At 38.7% G+C, this 23,310-nt stretch overlaps 1 protein-coding gene across 1 annotated transcript in view; it reads right to left on the reverse strand.

Moving 5' to 3' along the window:
- Window positions 1–2,885: 2,885 nt before the first annotated feature.
- LOC140238358 (heat shock cognate 71 kDa protein-like) overlaps window positions 2,886–23,310 on the reverse strand; it is a 65,094-nt gene continuing 44,669 nt past the window's right edge. Inside the window, exons 8-10 of the mRNA XM_072318292.1 lie at window positions 22,305–22,467; window positions 12,096–12,328; window positions 2,886–8,457 (exon numbers count right to left, since the gene is read on the reverse strand). Coding sequence (XP_072174393.1) covers window positions 8,227–8,457; window positions 12,096–12,328; window positions 22,305–22,467 — 627 coding nt within the window. The 3' untranslated portion in view covers window positions 2,886–8,226. The remainder of the gene's footprint in view (window positions 8,458–12,095; window positions 12,329–22,304; window positions 22,468–23,310) is intronic.

Consider the following 23,310-nt stretch of genomic DNA (forward strand, 5'->3'; position numbering starts at 1 on the left):
TGCTTTCATTTCTACTTATTTGTTTGTTCGTACAAAACTTTTACTCCACTAATGGCTTCTCCTAAATAATATACGTACCAATAATCCTCCAAGAGTCCCACTTGCCCCAGTTTCCCACTTACCCCATTTTACTTCAGACATTTAATGAAAATGCATATTCTTGTTTGAATATTCATTAGAATAGCTGTGTTAGAGAATTTCATTGGCTGTAGAAATCTTGATTCCCAACCATGGAAAGAACGAAAAAATTGAAAGACATATATGCAAATTTTTGGGCGGTTACGCCCACGAAGATTTTAAGGTTAACGTGTAATGTGTGTGCGTTTATATTCGGGTGTTACAAAAAACATTTCCCACTTTTGATCCTAATAGTGCAAAAACTATCAGACAACACTGACATTGGTATGAGCAATAGCTGAATAGTGTACAAATTTATTGGAGGCAATTTTACAATGACAGTATAATTCAGTTTCATTAAATTAAACATTAATTTCTAAGTTATATTTCAGATTTTGCTCTATATTCAACCCTCTGTACTGCACAAAAGTCAGTTGGTGTGTATGGGAGTGTGTAGTTGATACCCAGACAATGGTCCTGAAAAATGACCAGGATTCGAATGTTCATTATTATTTATTCATGAGGATTTCCACTATCACAGCTAGTCTTTTTTTCTTTTCATTCAGTAATGTGCTGTATGCAAGCACATGGAAACGTGTTTACTTTGTTCATGTGAATGCATTTCACCCTTTGCCATGAATTCAGACTAGCAGTGCCCAGGGCAATCCATCATGAATGATAAATAAAGCATTCATGTGCCTTGGAGCAGAGCTCTGAACAGGTGGTATCCATGTCCATTGCTCAGAGTCATTGTAAGTACACACTCACATAGACCCCGTTTACAGTGCGGGGCTGTTAGTCTTCCTCCTGGATAGGCTTGTTAGTTCTATTTTGGTCTAGACCAGGAATATATCGTGTGTTGTATAAAACCCGTGTTCAATGTTTTATTATTCATGTGACGGTTTAAATATTACATTCGGTGCAAGTTTAATTATTCTATTCAACTCCGTTTTGCGTCGTTGAACAGAATGGTCAATCTTGCACGCTCATGTAATATTTGGAACCATTGCATCCACAAACACTGAATATTTGGAACCATTGCATCCACAAACACTGAATATTTGTAAACTACATTGTACATACTCTTCTGATGTACTTAGATGTTCTCATGTAATATTTGGAATTATATAACACCTGAGGAGATCCTTGACATTTGATTGGTTGTTTGACATTGATCATTCGGCCCAATTCACTATGACGTCATCATCCATGCAATTGTGTCTCCATTTACTGTGCAATGTTCGATCCATGATGTGCTCCATTGCATGCTCACTGAGAGCCCTGCACACTTCGCGTGTAAAAAAAAAAAACGCTTGCATTTGCAGTGTGTGTATGCGACAGCATGCTAGCGTAAGGCTGCGTTCACATAGAAGTATACTATTCGGGTATTCGGGCCCGTTTTTCGAGGGCACGCGAATAGCTTGAATCGAACGATAGGATTTCCTCACACCGGTTCACATAGGAGGGCACTATTCGAAAGTACCGAATAGCTGCGAAAAGTATAGCAAAGTGGGAATCGAACTTGTTCGATTTTCTTGCAGCGTATACCATCTCCCGTTTATGAAATAATGACACTTTTGGTCTGGATTTGCCCTTTAGCAAAAATAAGCATGTAGACTGACATTCTGATGCAGTTTAGAAATTGTTAATAAGATTTGCTGGGATGTCGGAGGAAGAAATCCTCACTGCATGGGATGGTGAGTTGACGGTGCGGGTGATGGTGTATTCGGTGCTCGAATAGCGAATACCGAGTACCGAATACCGAATACCGAATACTTCTATGTGAACGCAGCCTAAAGCGCTCAGTGAGCACTCTCGCGATCTCAGATTCTGTCTTGTTTCTAAATCAATACCTGTAAAACATCAAATCACAAGGATCTATATTAGGCGTTATATATAACAAATGCACATAATAAATGTTTTTCATTCGTACAACGGACAGAATATTTCATTCGGTGAAAGATGACATGTTTGATCCATTCAACAAGGCTGTGCCTCGTTGAATGGATCATTGACATTTCATCTTGCACCTCATGAAATATTCTGTCTATTGCACTCTAAATATTCATTGTTTGTATACCACTGCACTCACAAACGCTGAATATTTTCTAAACTATTTTGTACTCTGCTAAATGTACTTTGTCGAAAACTTTTGTTTGATGTTTTTGTTTTGCACGTGGTACGTGTATTTTTTTTTCCAGCGTCGTTGAACAGAATGGTCAATCTTGCACGCTCATGTAATATTATGAACCATTATTGCACGCACAAAGACTAAATATTTGTAAACTATATTCTTCTGATGTACTTAGAAAACCTTTGTGTTTGATTTGTTTTGTACCTGGTACATTTTTTTTTTTTTTTTTTTTTAAAGCTGGTGGTGTCGGAAAGCAGGCTCATCCTGTATTATTTTAATTAAATCAAGTCATAAGTCATGGTGACCAATTGTAAGTCCAAATCAGACATAAGTCTCATCATAAAATGGAAACTTATACAGCTAGTCGACTGAAAGTTATACTGGTAATCAACAGTAAGTGGATCCGAGTTATCACTGATTTCACTTGATAAATTGGAGCCCAGGGGTGTACAAAAGGCCAACCAAAAACTCCATTGCATCCAGCTTCCCTTGAGGCAGTGACGTAACAGGCACTACACAGCACCCTTTTTGCACTCACATGTATTATGTAGATGGTTTGCATCTTCTTATCTTTGCTACACTCAGTGTAAGATGGCACAAGTAACAATGTAACTATACAAAAATCCAGACAAAGTAGGCTTCATTAACAGTTGCCTTTTATTATCAGTTCCAATGTGTGCAGTGGACACATAATTTACCAGGAGGTGAAAGCAAAGAATTCAGAGTGGTGCATTGGACATGTTACAAAGTTTATATTTGTTCGCCACATTATCTACCAAACTGGGAGCCAGACTGTGAGTGGGCTGATGCTGGGAAAACACCCTTGTTTACAGCAATGTATTATTTCTTGGGCTAAAAAAGGCATATTTCTGGTGAAAAATACAATACAAAACAAAACAAAACAGGATTTTCTGGGAAACCTGCAGTAACCTGGCGAAAAAACCCAATACAATGTGCAGTGGTGTGTACATGACATATTTATGATAATGAAACAAAGTGAATATATGAAGAGCAATTACAATTGTCCATGTTCCCTGTGCAAACAGAGGTGTTGGTACAGATTCTGTGTACATCATATAAACATTTAGTTGGAGAACATCCAGAATGTCTGATCTTTTTTTGTTTTTGTTTGTCTACATGACATCATATGTAATCCTAATTTCAAGTGGCAGGAATGCTAGATATGGGACCTCGTGACAGTTTCAAGTCAAAAGTTTTATTGCGTAAAATACAAACTCCGTTTTGGGTGAAAAGAAATGAATATATTGTATTTGAATGTTTGGCATAAATTTCAGATAGATTTATGTCTTGCAGAGTTTTGAATTTCTTTGCAATGGAATATGTTCTATTGTCTCAACTACCATGCATCTTTCATAATGTCTTGCCTGTCAATTTGTTATTGCAAGTTCCTTTATCCCAGGGTACCATCTGTTTATACACAATACCCTGAAATCACACCAGACAGCTTCGTACGAATTGGTAACAATGAGAACAGGTTTTGATTTCTTAGAAATAAAAAATCAAATGAGGAAAGAATCTTATCTATTTGTAATACATTAATTGCTGACTTGTAGCTAATCAATATTTGCCTGTTACCTAACAAAATGAGTTTGTTTCTTACATTACTTGTATTTCATTTACGATGTGTTCATTTTTTTGGCATGAATGTTCCTCACAAATGGTTCATATTTTTCCAAACTGCAAATAATGTCAATTTTTCTCACAGGAAAACACTGGCTAAGTACTTCTTTTTATCTCAGCAATTCATTCAGAAACTTGATTTGGAATCAATTTCCTCTGTCCCGGAAGGGCACACTTAGGTATCAACTGCTTAACCCTATATGTCACATACGCCGTAGCCAGACTGCTCAGACATTTTGCAGTGCACAGACACAAGATTGTTGATGGCCATTTCTGATTATTATTATTATTGACATTAATGTGTCATGTTATACATCATTTGAAAGCTTATGGTCTAAACTTTCATTTTCCATAATAATCTGAGTGAGGGCGCACTTCAGTTTTAAGTAGGACGCCCTCTTATGTCACATAATTATCAATGCAGACTTATTTCTACATGTTATCACCTCATTTTTCCACACAACATGAGCTTGCATCACAAAAAGGTCTCATAGATGTTGTAGAGAATTTATTCAGCTTTCAGATGGTATGATTTTTTTCATCAATAGCATCAGTACTTTTCATTTTATGAACAAAAGTCTGTGGCAAATTACAACCTAGATTTCACACATTTTGTGTAATTTCTGATTTTGTGAGTGATGTTGGCCTGAAAGTAGACAAAGCGTGTTTGTATCTTGTCAAGCTGAAAATATAAATTGAATTGTGCTTTTTTCTTTCAAATATATATTAATCTTGTCCTATGATAATGCCATAATGATAAGATAATCTAAGGATAAAAAATGTTATTGAAAATATTCAGACGTTGGAGTGTCCATGCATTCCAGTTGATCATCATATGCTAGTCTACGACTTTCTGCACTTTCCTTATTGAAACAGAATTAACTATCACAGCAGTCATTTTCTTTATGATAAACCTGCATTGAATTGAAGTTTCGCATAGTGACGGTTTCATCATGCAATAATAATAATAAACAGTCAAACATACCCCAACATCAAGACTGTACAGCTTCAGGCCGCCAGCAGGAAGCTACTGTAACCCTATTGCTCCTTACACCTGCCCCGCTGGCCCCGGCTAACTAGAGACCCATTGCACTGTTGTTAGTGCTGAGTAAACAGTTGCAACTGCTGCACCGAATGTGCAGTGTTCATCTATTCTTCAGATCATTTATGAGGCCGATATTACTGAAAGTATACCTCTTCACAGAATTCAGAGATGTTGAAATCCCTAATCTATATGTTTTCACTTCATCTTTTACTATTTTGACTTAGATAAAATAGATGAAAATTGACCCACGTGTACGATCTTTTCATCGCTCGCGGCGATCTCTATTACAGTCCCACATATACAGATTCGTGTAAGTTCTCCACACAAGAAGCCTATAGCAAAACTGTACACAATACATTGCAGTCTGAATGCAAATTGAACATGGGCGGGGCCACCACAATTTCTTGGACTTTGAGAAGGCTTTCCTGATTGGTTAAAGGTGGGGCAGCTTTTTTGACGCTGGAAATCGTTTCCTTACACTGTCAGCCAATCACAAAGGAGTTTATAGAGTGGTAGTGTCATAGCCTTTGAAGTAATCTGTCAATCAAAATAAGGCCGATGATATCGACCGAAGCATTTCTATTGCAGTTTTTGGGCCGATTTAATCGGCCCGTGACAGAGATAGGGTTAATAAACGGATGTGCTAAACACGACTATAGACTGCTGGGGAATCAAACACAATGTTAGTTGACAACATTCAGCATCAGCTGTTTACATCTGACTAGAAAACATTTGTTTTTCTCAGTCTCAACACTTTTTTGCTGATTCTCCAATAAAGAATGGAACTCACTAGTATCTAAAGTCCAAAGCTAGGTCTGCAGGATGGAGAATGTCTTTTTTTTCATATACAACATACATATGAATGTTTGCTGTAACCACAGAGGTTCCAAGATATGGAGTTACGACTGTGTCATTCCCTTTGAACAAATGCTTGACGTTTATGCCAAACTGATTGTTTGCCTCATATTATAGGAAGACAATCGATTCACACCTCACTGCATGACAAGCCACTTTCTACGGAAGATATGTCTTTATGATAGTAATTACTTTTTGCCATCCCTACCATAGTCAAGATGAATAATACATAATGGAAAGGACACTAAGTTGTGCAAATAGAAATTGGGCAAAGATTAATGAAACAAAGAGCAAAATTACTTGTCTCGGCATGTCCTGGCACTAACATGACAAATTGATCTATGAAGAACTACATCGTATACTTAAAGATTAACCATGTCAGTTTTATTAGTCACAATTAAGCGGAAAAGTAATAAAATCAGCTTGCCGGGGGGTACTGTTTCAAAGACTTTCACAACATGCAGCTTTGACTCACAGTTTTGCATTTCTGGATGGGATTGACTGTTTTATATGTTTTGTCATTAATGCAAAATGTAATTTCGTTTAATGAATAAACATGCAAAATACACCTAACTTTATGTCAAGGAGTTCACAACGAATCTGCAGTTTGCTCAAGAAGACAGCAGCTTCAAAACACTGATCATTAAAGACACAAACACACCTGTGTAATTTGTTTGTCCATCAAAAAAAAAAAGAAAAAAAAGACAGCTGTTTAAATAATTATAGCCAGTAGGAACTCCAGTGCTTGAAATTCCTTGGCATAAAATGGTGCACAAAAAGTTGACCTCAAAAGAATGCTCTTGTGCTACAAGAAGCTGGACATATATAAAAATCATACAGGCCAATCATTACAAACTGATAGGTGTGTAAATATTTCTTACAAATCAAAATAAAAATAATCCATTACATCTGTAATGTGCTTAATTAATACGATGTTTCTTAGTGCAAAAAGTGCAACAAAGAGGTCAATTTATTGTACTGTCAAGCGGGATCTATATGCTTTGTTGGTGAGAAAGTATCTAGTACATCCCTTGCTTGATATCACAAGAGATAACTGATAATTTGCTTGCAAGGAAATCCAGACAGAAACTAGAAATGTCGCTACAGCTACTGGTTATACCCCCGCCAAAAAACATTTCATAAGCTTTGGTCAAAACAACATTTCATAAGCTTTGGTCAAAAAACTGAGGAAGTAGTTAAATCCGCAAGATCTTTCCTTGATCTTCTGCCATTAATATGCCGTTACCATGGCAACATACTTTCGCGTACTGTCGAAAAATGCGTCTTGCACATCTACAACCAAAGGCACACATCTGTACCAAGTTTCATGGAAATTGGGCAAAAACTGAGGAAGTAGTTTGCAACACAAAATTTTCCATCATTTTGGCTCATAATATGTGAGCTGTTACCATGGCAACATACTTTTTGTCACTGTCAAGAAATGTGTCATGCTGACCTATATCCTAAGACAAACATTCAATATGAATTCCATGAGAATTAGAAGAACACTGATGAAGCAGTTTTGCCATGAAGCATTTTGCCCTATATTTTACCAATAACATGCCGTTACCATGGCAACGCACTTTTTGCCACTGCAGAAATATGTCTTGCACATTAACATATTCAGATGAACATCTGTACCTAATTTCATAAAAATTGATCAAAAACTGTGGGAGGAGTTCGCGACGCAAGATTTGTACCCATTTTTGCCCATAATATGCCGTTACCATGGCAACGTACTTTTGGGTACTGTCAAAAAATATGTCTTGCACATCTACAACCCAAGGCACACATCTGTGCCAAGTTTTATGGGAATCGGTTCAAAACTGAGGAAGTAGTTCGCGACGCAAGATTTGCAACGGACCGACCGTCCGCCGATTCCTATATACCCCCTTCAAACTTCGTTTGGCGGGGGTATAATTAAGGAATGCACTGTTACGTAAAACATAAGATCTTTTACTCTTGAAAAAAGTGATTGCTCATATAACTTGCATGTAAAGTGGTTAAGTATCTGTGTGTAGAACATAGGTAAACCTGCAAAAGGGGCTACTGCATCTCTCAAAGGACATCACTGAGTTTTGATGGAATAACAAAGATCTATTAATACAAATAACACAAAATACAGCATACACAGACCAAAGCACTATGACTGGCAATTACTACGACTGCAAAAGTGGACATTTTTGCACGAGTTATTTTTCACGCTTGGCCAGTTAAGATTAATTTTGCTTGCTTTCAATTTCAAGTGTCACATACATTTCTCTAACAAGACCATGTCATTTAATTGCTAGTTACGTTTGCAGACACTGCCATTCTGACTTTCAAGAATTTAATTTAAGTTACTTTTCAGTTTTTGTTGTGGAGAGATTGTCAACGAGTGTGTATGTACCACTGCACACAGAGGGATTCAAATGCAGCAATTCTTTCTTTGGAGTTAGTCAACTTCCTCAATTGTAGGGCCACCTCCAGTACCACTGTCTCCAGCACTGGGACCTCCAGGCATTCCACCAGGCATTCCACCAGGCATACCACCTGGCATGCCACCGGGCATACCACCAGGCATTCCACTAGCTCCACCTGCTGACTGGTACAGCTTTGTTATGATTGGTGTGCACACAGATTCAAGCTCCTTCTGCTGGTGCTCAAACTCTTCTTTCTCAGCCATCTGTAAAATCAAAGCAATACAAAAAGTGACATAATCTGTTTCTCAATAAAAGGGAAAAAGAAAAGAAATATATATATACATATATACAGTTAAAAAAAAATTCATACTCCCTGTAACTTTAGCATTCATTGTGCTTTTCTAGAAATTGAAAGGTGAAATACTGAAAATTTAGCTTTTCAAAATTCATGAAATCTCTTTCGTCGAGATGTTTTTATTGCAACTGATCGACAAATTGCCCTACATTGACGTAAATAAGCACTGAATTGATCAGTGTTTTAGTAGTAGCCATGATAAAAAATCATGGGCGTACGTACTTGAGCAAGATAAGGAGCTATAAGGATCAGAACCAACACTTGCTGTTGGGCGGAAGCCTGGTGGTCTAGTGGAGATGATGCCTGTCCGGAGATCAGGAGGTGCGTAGGTTTAAATCCTGCTCGAGTATGTACGCTCATGATTTTTTTATCATGGCTACTACTAAAACACTGATCAATTCAGTGCTTACCTACGTCGATGCAGGGCACTTTGTCAATAAGTTGCAATTAAGCTTCTGTTGAATACTTCTAGTTGTCAGCTGTATAAAAACAATTATGGTTTCATTTCATTTGCATAACAATGGCTTGCCCATATATTCTTGACATCTTCAGAAATATCCCACTGCAATCTGCATTTTTCGCATTTTATTTTAAAAATAACCTGTTTCAGACATTTTTAAGATTCTGTGCATCTTCTGTGATGGCTGCACTGCTTTTGTGGAACAATCTACCACAGTTCACCTGCATTTCCCATCCCTTCATGTCTTCAAAAAGAATCTTAATAATAAGATTTTTCTTTTTAATGCCAATCTGTAACTGAATTCTGTTGTTAGGTGCTGTATAACCAGTCATTGACTGTGTAAGAGAACCATATAAATAATCTGATTGTATTGTATACCATTTTCACAATAAAAGGTACATTTCAGGGATGTCCCTTTATTTTCTGTTTAAAATGTGCATTACCCCCCTCCCCCTTAACAATACTATGTTGTAGAACACCTCAAGGAGGGATAACTTTGCCCAAAAATTGCTTCAAAGAAGCAATCCATTAGAATTTTTGACAAGATGAAATAAATGGAGGTAACATATATAATGCCATGCTGGACAGACATCTGAGTACTAACATACAGGTAAACTAGAAATGTCGCTATGGCGACTGGTATGCCTCTGCAATAATGCATGGTTCTCCGAATAGGTCTATAGCACAATGTCTTGACAATGTGTGATGACAGTTTAAAGGGACTGTACAGTACTGGTTGAGGTAGGGATTCATGTTTTGAACATTGCTAAGTGAGATAATGAAAAGCCTCTTATGAAATATGAAAGAGCATGTGATTTTAAGAAGGATTCAACGTTTATTTGATGAAAATTGGTTTTCAAATGGCTGAGATATCCAAAAAAGTGCTAATAATAAAAGGCGACATGCCCCAACTTTATTAGTATCTCTTTGTTTCACCTTGTTTTTGGATATCTCAGCCATTTCAAAACCGATTTTCATCGAATAAACTTTTGATACCCCTTAGAACTGCATGCTCTTTAACATCTCATAGAGTGGTTTCTGAATATCTCACAAAACGTTAAAAGCTAAATCTTCACCTCGACCAGAACTGTACACACCCTTTAACATAACTGGCAAAATAATAAAATGACAGGTTTGTCACAAATGCATTGAGTGTTCACTTTCCTTGAACTAGGTTTATTTGGATGAATGGCTATACTAAGAGTGTAAGTATTTGGGGATTTGAGGATTTGTACCCAACTTTCGACCCTTTTATAAGTTTAAAGAAGAAGTGAAATTTAGCACTTTCACTTGACCTTTGACCTTTTGGCAAGAAACTTTGAAGAGAATCTGTATTGGATAATACATGCATACACTAAGTTTCAAGAAAAAATCCTGCAGGCATTACATAGATAAGAGAGAAATAACGACATTTTGATGAATTGACCTTAACCTTTGACCCCTAAATTCCCTACATGATTACTGCCAGTCAGTACATGCATATATACAAAGTTCCATGAAGATACCTTGAAATATCTGTGAGATATGAAAAGTGAAATTTTAACATTTTCACTTGACCTTTGACCTCATGACCCAAAGCTCTCTCTGGGGAATCTTTATTTGGTAGTTCATGTATACACCAAGTTTCAAGAAAATACCTCCAGGCATTGCATAGATATAGGGGAAATAGTGAAATTTTGAGCATTTGACCTTGAGCATGTGCGCACCAAAAGTATAGGCACAACTTCGCCCACTCATACATATACATGCCAAGTTTCATTAGGATACCTTTAACAGTTTTTTATATACACTGTCCACAAAATTGATTATGGACGAAGGACAGACAGACGGACGGACAACCCGAAAACATAATGCCTCTGGCGACACTTCGTGGCGGAGGCATAAAAAATGAATGCTGATTGAAACTTGTTTTTCAACTGAATAGCCTTATGGTCGATTAAAAAAGATACAGTAACAGCTAAAAAATTCTATTAAAAATTGTGTTTTACAGCATTTCCAGACTTAGTGTGTAACATGGACAGACAAAAATTCAACAGTTTCACTCAATCCACATTTATATTTGGGTTTTGGTTTCCTGAAAAAATTGCACATACAACTTAATAGATGTAATGCAATATCTGTGCTCTGCACTGTTTAACTTCTCAAAAATCTAGGCAGAGAAGTCAGCGACATCAAAAATGTCAAAATTGCATCAATACAGTGGGTTTGATCCCTGACTGTAAAAACAAACAGGGAATATAGTCATATAGCATTCTTTATAGCCGAGTTATTCAAACAAAGCACTGTCATTTAAATTGTGACTACCATACTCTTCCATCATGATAAAGACTTGTATCCAAACTATTAGAATAGAAAAGAAGCTCATCTGTATTGGAAATTCATCTGAAATTGGTGTTAAATTATTAAACTCAATATGAAATATTTACCTCCGAAATTTTCAGTTGTCAATGCTACAAGCCTTTATCAGTAGAATGACCCATCTTTGCCTTGATTACACGACGTTCGATAAGCGGGTCACAGACTTTTGGAAGTTTTGGACAAGGAATCTCGACACTTTGAAAGGGGATTTAACTCTATTCGTCACATACGCCGTAGCTAAAAATCCTCTCCCTCAAGCCACTATAATGGAGAAGCATAAGCTAGGTCATCATGGTTGCGTTATCATTCATAGCATAGTAATGATAAGTTGTTAAGCTTATACTGAGCAGCGTCAAAATTTCTATCGCTTTTATGTCGATAATGCAGCGTCAACTTTATCTATCGCTTTTATGTCGATCATGCAGCATCAACATTAGATTTGACGCTGCAGGGTGCAAGTTGGCGCTAATTAGGAGACTTGACGCCGTCGCTCTACCTTTATAAAATGGGGCCCAAGGCTTACCAGCCTTCACTCAACAAAGACAGGGGTGCTACACACTTCTGTAAGTCTATGACTAGTTCATCGACCATCACATGATCAAGGTAAAGATAGGACATTCCACTGGTATTATAGCTGGCGTTGACAGCTGAAAATTTCGGAGGTAAATGTTTTGTAATGAGATCAAAAGTTGGAACACCAATTTCAAATCCATACTATGTTTACTTGCCTGGTTGGTGTCTAGCCAGTCAAGCACTTCCTTGCACTTGTCGCGGACCTTTGCCTTGTCCTCTTCACTGACCTTATCCTTAAGCTTATCATCTTCAATGGTGCTCTTCATGCTGTAAGCATAGCTCTCCAGGGCATTCTTTGCAGCTATACGATCCCTCTGCTTCTCATCTTCCTCTTTGAACATCTCAGCATCTGCTACCATTTTCTCAATTTCTTCTTTTGTCAGGCGACCTGTGAAAAAATAACAATAAACAGGGCAAGTGCCATAAATGTCTCGCCCATTCGCGTACAAGAAATTGTACGCGAATGGGATACAACAGATAACAAGAGACCCGCGGGTCTAGCGCTCACCTGAGTATCGCAAGTTCACCTTTCACGCAGTCACTAATCTAAATTATTAACAGTTCTACTAAAATTTGACCAGGCATTCTCAAGTAGAAGATGAAAATGTACAATAAGGGCCCAAATTTTTTAAGATTCCCTTAATTTGGGGGATTGGGGGCCCCCTGGGGCCCTCTGGGTGGGGCATGGTGCCCATTTTGATAAATTGAGATCCTGACCCCCTAGGAATGCTACCTGCTAAGTTTGACGAAAATCCATCATGAGGTTTTCAGGAAGAAGATGAAAATGTGCAATTCAGGCCCCCATTTGGACCTTCCCAACCCCCCCCCCCCCCCCCCTGCCCCCAAGAGGGGCACCCCTGGATTTGCTATGAACAAACTTGAAACTGCAGTCATTAATGTACTCACTCATAGTATTATCTTAGCTCTATAACTTCTGATTCTAGAGAAGATTTTTAAAGATTCCTTCATTTTGGGGGGTTTGGCCCCCCCCCCCCCCTGGGGCCCCTGGGTGGGGCATGGTGCCCATTTTAACAAATTGAGATCCTAACCCCCTAGGGATGCTACCTGCCAAGTTTGGTGAAAATTGGTTATGGGGTTCTCAAGAAGAAGATGAAAATGTATAATTTAGGCCCCATTAGGACCCCTCCCCACCTCCCTCCTCTGGGTCCCAAGGGGGGCACCCCTGATTCTGCCATGAACAAACTTGAAACTACAGTCATCAATGTACTAACTCATAGTATTAACTTAGCTCTATCACTTCTGGTTCTAGAGAAGAAGATTTTTACAGATTCCTTAATTTTTGGGGGTTTGGGCCCACCTGGGGGCCCCCTGGGTGGGGCATGGTGCCCATTTTAACAAATTGAGTTCCTAACCCCCTAGGGATGCTACCTGCCAAGTTTGATGAAAATCGGTCTTGGGGTTTTCAAGAAGAAGATGAAAATGTAAAAAGTTTACGCACGACGGACGCCGGACGCCGGACGATCGCAATAGCTCACTTGAGCCTTTGGCTCAGGTGAGCTAAAAACTAGAAATGTCACTAAGGCGACTGGTATGCCTCCGCCATAATGCATGATTCTCCAAATAGGTCTATAGTACATGTGGACAATGTGTGATTACATTTTCACAAAATTGGCAAAATATTTAAATGACAAGTTTGTCACAAATGTGTTGAATGTTCACCTTCCTTGACCTACATATATGTAGGTTTAATTGGATGAATAGGAGAGCATGTATTTGGGGATTTAAGGACAACCTTGACTTCGACCCATTCATAAGTTTATGCACTGAGTAATTTTCAAGGTATGGAGAAAAAGTGCAATTTCTGTATTGAAAAGTACATTGTTACCATTTTCATCTGGCCTTTGACCCTAAAATTCATAGGATAATCACTGTCAGGCAGAACATGCATAAATATGTAGAAAGTTTCAAGATAACTTGAGCCACTTCCGAGATATGGAGGAAAAAGTTAGTTCAGCGCTTTCCCTTCATCTTTGACCTTTTGACCTTTGAGGCCAAAAAAAAGAGGTTTCTAGAGAATCTCTATTAGGTTATACATGCATACACTAAGTGTAAAAAAAATAATCCTGCTGGCATCATACTATAATTTGAGCAACGTTTGTCTGTTCCTCTACTCCTCCCAGGTCCTTGGTCCGATCTCCATCAAAGTTAGTGGGTGGATGCAGGTTGACCCCGAAATTGCCCTTGAGGGGTTCATTTTTGAAAAGGTCAAGGTCACTGGGGTCAAAGGTCAAATAACTTCTAATCTTCGTCAGCTGCAATAATCAAACACCCGATAGAGGGCGCTATGTAGGCCTACTTATATGGGGATTCCCCCAGAAATATTATCAGACACCCGATAGAGGCGCTATATAGTCCTACTCATATGGGGATTCCCGGGTGTGCGCCTACTTATGCTTCCAGCAAGTTTGGCCAAGATTGGACCAAGGAGTAGTGCAAAACAGTTATTTGACCTCCGTTGACCCAGTGGCCTTGACCATTTCTGGGGGAATCCCCATAGAGGATTTCTGGCACTCCACGGGTACATTGACTAGTTGCATAAATATGAGGGAAATAGTAAAATTTTGAAGTGTTGCCCTTGACCTTTGACCCCTGACCTTTGAACCCCAAATAATCACTGCCAGTCAGTACACGTATATATACTATGTTACATGAAGATACCTTGAACAATTTCCAAGTTACGGAGAAAAAAGTGAAGTTTTAATATTTTACTTGACCTTTTGACCTTTGACCTCATGACCCAAAACTTTCAGAGAATCTTAATTGGGTAATACATGTATGTACACTAAGTTTCAAGAAAATATCTTCAGGCATTACATAGATATGGTGGAAACAGTGAAATTTGAAACTACAGTCATCAATGTACTAACTCATAGTATTAACCCATCCACGTCTCATCCCACAAAAAACGTGGGAAGCATTATTTATGACCAAAAGAGGGCGTCCTCAGACCTCAGGCTTGGCCAGGAGCTGTAGAATAATTTTAGCCAATCACAGAGATCCTTACTGGGACTCAGAAAAATAATTTATGCAAAGAAATCTATTTTAGAATGTCTCTTATTGGCCAAAACACCTGCCAGGGGTTCGAGCCTGCTGAGAAACTAATCAATATTCATGTTTACAGCGCGCATGTATCTTTGTTGCCCCAGCAACTGCAGTGATTCCTTACGCGCGGTATCGGTGATATCGATCTCCTCACAGAGTGCTTGACGATACACGAGCTCTTGATCCTTGTGTGTACGGTGTGTACGTACGTACGTGTGGTGTGTGTGTGTTGAATTCCATTTACTTTAGTGAGTGCTAGTGTGGGTAACTTCTCAAGGTTTCCCGTCCATTTCTCTCTCTTTTCTCTCTTTTGCTTTCGTATCATTCTATATCTTTTATTCTCAGAGTACAATCATACTTCTGAGAGTGTTTTGTTCATTTTTCTCACTATCTCGTTTGCAACAATTTAGAGGTGAGTTTTTGTCCTAGTGTTTGTTGAGTTTTTGGATTGAACACGATGTAGCTTACCTACGTGTGTGAGAGAACATCGTAGTTTGTGTGGTACCCACTCGTTTGTTTCCGTGTAAGCATTTTTACCGTAAAGTGTCTTCATCGTTCGTCTTCCAAGCATCGTGTTTTCACCCTAGTTTTCCTCATCGTAGTTTTTTACCTCGATTTTTTTTTGCGGTGCAAGATGTTCTGTGTATTTTTTCTATGGTAAAATGCCATCGTTGATGATCTTCGTGTATTCATTACTAGTTTTTCACCTCCGTTTCATTTTTATGTCTAACGTAGCGTAGTTACAACTATGTTTAGAGCTAGTTAGCTAGGTCTGCGATGTCTGTATCGTTTGCTGATGTGTTTTGTGAGCTGATAGTGACTATGATTGGAGTGATATTCACGGTTTTGCTGTGGTGGAGGTGATGGAAAGATGCAATTTATTTCGTGTAACCATGCATGACGTTGATGATGGCGAGTAAAACTAAGTACGACACGAGTAGCCTAGCCTAGGCCAATGACGAGAGCGACACTGAAGTCAAGAAACGGGGCTGATGCTCGCTGGTGCACGGGAGTGGTCTAGAGACCTGCATTATTTATAATATTTCCTTTTTCTTATTCACTCGGGTATCTGGTGCTACAAACCCAAAATTCGTGTCTCTGAAGAAACTCGACCAAAAGCTTGACAACAAGTTTGCATCAGGTCTATTCTGTAGTAAATATTAGATCTAGATTCTAGGCCTAAATGGCGATGCTAATTTAGTTTTCATTTAGAACTCGACGAAATCCATTTTCTTTGCTCATTTTTCAACTGATAAATTATTTAGAACTGTACTAAAATTCTGATGTACTGCATTCACCATTGTAATAAAGAACCTGCTGATCAGGTGTTTTATTCTATCCTTTTCATTTCCTCCCTATCCTTTTGGTTTCCTTCCTGTCACTTTCTTCATTGACCCTGGATGGAAAAAAAAAATCCCATCTTGCCATGTAAAGACAGAACACATACCATCATGAAATATTATGACATTGAAATAATAATGAAAAATGTATAAGTGATCAAAATACTTGTTTGTGAAAATAAATAACAAATGAAAGGTGATTTTTTACGGAGCAGTTCTTTCAAATGTCAAACAGCTTTGATAATGAAGCAAGTGAAATCTGAAAACTATCCTGGCAACAAGTTGATATTGATAGGGAATTCTAACGAAAACTGTCACACCATTTGATGTTTGAATTTGTCTTTTTTATTGGATGAGGTTATAAAACTATAAATGCCACCGATAAAATAACAATCCTCCCAATTTGAACAAGAGCAGTAGGGTGGTACACTGGTACGACTCCGTAAACAACTGATTATATATGCATCGTATCCATGGGCAACTGCGGGATAACTGCAAGAAGGCGCAGGAAATTAGACTTGAGTCAAGAACCATTATTTATTATTATTTTTTTATTCAAACTAATAATTTTTTTCTTGGACTGAAACAAAGCCAAAATATTTCATATTACGCTTCTAAAATATATATGAATATCTGAAGTCTTTTTATCGTGATTTTATGAAGAATTAGAATTATTTTTAAAAATATAAATACTAGACGGGCTGAACAAGGAAGTCTAATTTCACCCCAAGAATTTGCAGCACACCGCATCTCGGGTGCATTCCTAGCGTTCTTGCCGCACTCTCACCTAGCTATAGCTGCCATGTGCCAGCCAGTCACAGTGCATGTTCACCGCGCACAGTACACACGTTGTAGCCAGTTCACCGATCTCATTCCTGATCTTGTGCGTGTAGAAAATTCTCCCAAAACTAAGCCAGACATGATTTTGGAACATACATTACAGTGTCAAGACCTTTTCAGTGGACTTTGAATTCGCTATTTGTCTGTTTTAGCTCTTGAATGTACGACTTCGAACGTCCGATTTGTTTTTTACCATACCACGTGGAGCTAGCTGCGTGTTTTTTCAGCCCCATGCTTCTCCACACACGTCATCACATACATGCACACAAGCCATCGCGATCGAAGTTTGAGTGATAGCGATAACATGTGCGGAGCAGACATGCGGATTTCAGCACAGGGTAAATGAGTAGTTGAACGTATCACGATTGTAAAATAAATCTTTTTCTATGTCTCTTCAAATTTGAATTAGGTTATCTCATCATAGATAGATTATGATACATTACAAAATAGATTAGCCATAGCAAAAACTTGCTTACATGAGCGTTATTAGATAACGTTGCAAAATAAAAACCCCGTCATTGAATGGAATGTTCCAGAGCTATCTCTGGTGGCTCAAGGACACTATGGACACGTCTATTCGCAAGTGGGTAAAATGTGATTACAGATGGCTTGAAATGAAGAGGATTTATGAATGAAATACACAGAAACAATATTTTTTTCATAATTCCTGCACAGTTTATTATTTCTTTTCATAAAATTCACATAAACTAGTGCTGCATTGAGTCAAGTAAGTGCATATTAGCACGAGTGTACACGCATCATCCCTCCTGCCTAGTGGGAATGACACAGGCAGTTTTTCAATGACGTATGAATGCTCTTCGCGTGTAGATCGCGCCGTAGGGAAGATCGCGCCCAAGTTCATGGCCAACTTACTAGGCAGGCACGATTTTACAGATTACACAGAGGCCCGTACGTGGATGGGTTAACTTAGCTCTATCACTTCTGGTTCTAGAGAAGAAGATTTTTACAGATTCCTTAATTTTGGGGGGTTTGGGCCCCCTGAGGGCCCCCTGGGTGGGGCATGGTGCCCATTTTAACAAACTGAGTTCCTAACCCCCTAGGGATGCTACCTGCCAAGTTTGATGAAAATTGGTCTTGGGGTTTTCAAGAAGATGAAAATGTAAAAAGTTAACGCACGACGGACGACGGGCGATCACAATAGCTCACTTGAGCCATTGGCTCAGGTGAGCTAAAAAGAGATATAAAAAGGTAAAAATATTTGGCAAAAAAGAAACGTGCCATAAAAACTTAACATTGGCCCCTTAAAGTTCATTGACCCCTGCCTGTGACCTTTGACCTTGTGGTGACCATCCACTCCCAAAGGGACATCTACCATCCAAGTTTGGTCACAAACGGACCTATGGATCAAAAGTTATGACACATAACAGAAACGCACCATAAAAACTTAATATTGGGTTCTAAAAGTTCGTTGACCCATGCTTGTGACCACTGACCTTGTAGTGACCATCCACTCCCCAAGGGACATCTACCATCCAAGTTTGGTCACAAATGGAGTCATGGATCAAAAGTTATGACCCATAATAGAAACGTGCCATAAAAACATAACATTGAGCCCTAAAGTTCATTGACCCCTGCCTGTGAGCTTTGACCTTGAGGTGACCTTCATGTATGGTAAAATGTGAAACTTTGTATGACCCCTCTTCCCTCAAAGTTTGATTGCAATTGAAGCCCAGAGTAAAGAGTTATTGAAGTTTTTGTAGCGTTACGGACAGACGACAGACGGATGGACGGACAGATGTCACAGGCGATCCGATCCCTTAGTCTCCCCTCACCTCCGGTGGGCTTGACAAAAAAACTACACATACTAACCAAAACTACTGACAAACTGGGGTAATTGAGGGAGGGAAATCACAAGTGCTGCAACATAGATTCAAAACTAGAAAAGCACTCAGACAGGACACACCTCCCCCCAGCAGCTAACACTTCCATCCATACACATACCGTTTGCTGAATATCACCCAATTATCCAATTAAGCCTTTTGTCTTTAGAGCGCATATGCTAACCTCAAATACGCACAGCTTGAACCCAGAAGCAGGAACTCCCAAGTTCATTGACTCTATCTGCAAAATATCAAAAATCCATAAAATTTAATCATCTGTTCCTGGTGTCATTATCAATTTTCCCACAAGTTTCATCCATATCTGTCCACAACTTGTGTTATTTTGCACACAAACAGACAGACAAACAACAAACCAATGCCAATGAAAACATACCCTCCTTCCTTGGTGGAGGTAATAATGTTGTTTTCTCAATGTGAAATGAGATGGCTATTGGAATCGCAAGGCTCAATGCTATTTGTCAGATATTACCAGACTTAACCTTGTCTGTACAGGGATTGATAGAAGGTCAGAACCCCAAACTTGCATCTGTACTGCAGAGAGGGGATATGCCTTTCCTGTCGATAGGATCTGTGTGTATGTACCCCACATCAACATCAATCAAATCTTTACCAATCCCATTCCATGGGGCAGGCACCTTTGGTCCCAACTACAGGGAGATGAACAAGATCTAGCATGCAAGAGGTGACTGGTATGCCTGTGCCATAATGGATGGTTCTCCCAATTGGTCTGTAGTACGTCTTTACAATGTGTGACGACAGTTGGCAAAATATTTTGCACGACGATAAACGTGTGTAATTGGCAAAATATTAAAATGACATGTTTGTTACAAATGTGTTGAGTGTTCACTTTCCTTGAATTATGTTTAATAGGATGAATAACTATCTTAGCATTGTTTTTTTTAAGAGAGCAGGTATTTGGGGATATGAGGATTTTTACTTGACCTTTGACCCTTTTATGATTTATGAATTGAGTAATTTCGAAGATATGGGGAAAAAAAAGTGTAATTTCAGTATCATAGAGTAAAATTTTAGCAATTTTAACCTGACCTTTGTCCCAATTACCCCAAATTCCCATGAAAATGAGAGAGAGAGGTGGCATGCACAGCATTTATACTTACATACAGTCCCAGAGCATCTTTTTTTTTTTTGGTTTTTTTTTTTTTTGGTAGTGTCACCAAAGGTCAATATATACTAACTCTTCCTATGACAAGGCCATTTACGGAATAATTATTGGCTCATTCTGATGTAGAAGCGAAAGGTCCAGACTTTTGGGATCCTCCCTACAGATTGTCCCATCAATCTGTCAAAACTGAGCAACAAGAAGAGACCCGGGGGTCTTGCGCTCATCCGAGTATCGCAAGTTCACTTTCCATGCATTCTGGCAGACTCTTACCTGAGAACATTGGAAACTTGTAGTGGGTAGCTTTGAGAGCTGGGGGCATGGTGTCCATTTGCATATTCCATCACACTGGTAAAAATACTTGCAAGGTACACTGTAACTTATAGAATGTTGGACTATGCAGTTTAAAAAAAAAAGACTTAAAGCCCTATCACTTTTGATTCTAGAGAACAATATTACTGAATATTCCTTAATTTCAGAGGTGGGGGGGGGGGGCACTGTAATGAACAAACTTGGAACTACAGTCATCAATTTACAAACACAAAGTAACTTTGCTTTATCAAGTCTGGTTCTGGAGAAGAATTGTAAATATTCCTTAATGTTGGGGGGGGGGGACTAGGCCCCCTCGGGTCCCCAAAGGGGAGCATGGTGCCCTGTTGAACAAATTGAGCAACCTGTCAAGTTTGGTGAATATTCATCAAGGGGTTTTCAATGATTATGAACACCACCATTTGGACCCATTCCATCCCACTCCCTTGGTTCCCAAGGGGGGAAGGGGCACCCCTGATTCTGCCATAAACAAACTTGAAACAACAGTCATTCATCAATATACTGACTCATTGTACTATCTTAGCTCAATCACTTCTTGTTCTAGAAAAAAGAAAAATCTTTAAAGATTCCTTGCTGGGGGGTTTAGGCCGGTCTAGGCCCCTTTGGGGCCTCCCAGGTGTGTCATGGTGCCCATTTTAACAAATTGAAATCCTAACCCCCTAGGGATGCTACCTGTCAAATTTGGTGAAAATCAGTCCATGAAGTTCTCAAGAAGAAGATGAAAATGTAAAAAGTTTATGCACGACGGATGACGCACCACAGACGCCGGACGAAGAGCGATTGCAATAGCTCCCTTGAGCCTTCAGCTCAGGTGAGCTAATAATTTGCAAATGAAACTAGAAATGTCGCTACGGCGACTGGTATGCCTCCGCCATAATGCATGGTTCTCCTAATAGGTCTATAGTACAATGTCTTGACAATGTGTGATGACAGTTTCACACAATTGGAAAAATATTAAAACGACAGGTTTGCCACAAATGTGCTGAATGTTCACTTTCCTAGAACTAGGTTCAATTGGATGAATGATTAAAACGTCAGAGTGCAGGTATTTGGGGAATTGATGATTTTTACTTGACTTTTGACCCTTTTATAAGTTTATGCATTGAGTAATTTTCAAGGTATTGAGAAAAAGTATAATTTCAGTATCAAATGGTAAAATAGTATTATCTAAACCTGGCCTTTGACCTTTGACCTCACAGTTCCAAAGAGAATCACTGTTAGGTAGAACATGCATAAATATGTAAGTTTCATGATGATACCTTGAGTTACTTTCGAGATATGGAGGAAATAGTGCAATTTAGCACTTACACTTGACCTTTGACTTTTTGGCAAGAAACTTCCCAAAGAATATATATTGGGTAATACATGCATACATCAAGTTAAAAAAAAAATCCTTCAGGCATTGCATAAATATAAGGAAAGTAGTGATATTTTGAGGAGTTGACCTTGACCTTTGACCCCCAACTTCCCTAGATAATCACTGCCCATCGGTACATGCATATATACTAAGTTCCATGAAGATACCTTGAACCATTTGCGAGATATGGAGAAAAACATGGAATTTCAACCTTTTTTCACACAAAATAACCTGTGACCTTTGACCTTTGACCCCGTGACCCTAAAATCCAAACAAAGTATTATCCCCCCAGGATATACCCTCATACCAAGTTTGATGTAAAACCACCACACGGTTCTTGAGATATCGACAAAAACAAAACGGGACGGACGTACGTACGTACGACCTGAAAACATAATGCCTCCGGCCACTTCGTTGGCGGAGGCATAAAAACCTTCAGCAGGTAAGCTTACCTTTGTCATTGGTGATGGTGATCTTGTTTTCTTTGCCAGTACTGATGTCAACAGCAGAAACATTCAGAATGCCATTTGCATCAATGTCAAAGGAGACCTCAATTTGGGGAACTCCCCTTGGTGCAGGGGGGATGCCAGAGAGCTCAAACTTTCCAAGAATGTTCTATGCAGTACCAAGGGAAATCGGAAGAAAAAAAAAGAACTTAATTTATTCCCTCAAAAAATGAAATACCTTTGTCCAGTTTTACATAATTCTGTTCCCAATGTTGCTGTAAGGCACTTTCAAAATCATTTACATGTTTTTAAATTAAAAAAACACATAAAAGAATGACAAAAGTACAGCACTGTGTAGGACTGTTGCAAACACAAAATCTGCTCCTACTGAGAGCCGATGTAATCACACCAGAAGATTAACTCCTTCAGTACCTGCCTGCAAATTGAAATAAGTAGGTTAATAGCCTGTCAGACGACTGTGCTCTCAGACAAATGCAACCATGATGAAACTTCACTGCGGTGTCTTGATGAAATTTCATTAATTGACTTATGAATACCTCTCCAGGGACCACATCAGTATTATGTATTATCTTTTCCATATGAAAATATTACACATACTGTGACTTTCCTGTTCTACTTGACAGAGAAACGACTGAAATTTAGTGCATTGTCCTTAATAGCTCTTCTTAAAGGCCCATATGAGTACTTTGCATTCCTGCCAAATAACCACCCCCCAAAAAACAAACAAACAAACAAACTAGAACTATCAATGTGATTAATACCCCTACCCAACACTGAGGGAGTTAGCTGAATTCATACCATTGCATAATTTTCATTCAAAACATGCAGTTATCATGGCAACACATTTTTCAATGATGAAAGATAAATTTTGCACATCTACGTTATACCGTGATCACATGTGCCAAATTTGAAGCCAAATGCTATAAAAACAGAAAGAGTTAGCTGAACCACAATTTTTGTATGATTTTCATTCAAAATATACTGTTACCAT

Source organism: Diadema setosum, chromosome 14 (genome assembly GCF_964275005.1).
Source record: "Diadema setosum chromosome 14, eeDiaSeto1, whole genome shotgun sequence".
NCBI lineage: Eukaryota > Metazoa > Echinodermata > Echinoidea > Diadematoida > Diadematidae > Diadema > Diadema setosum.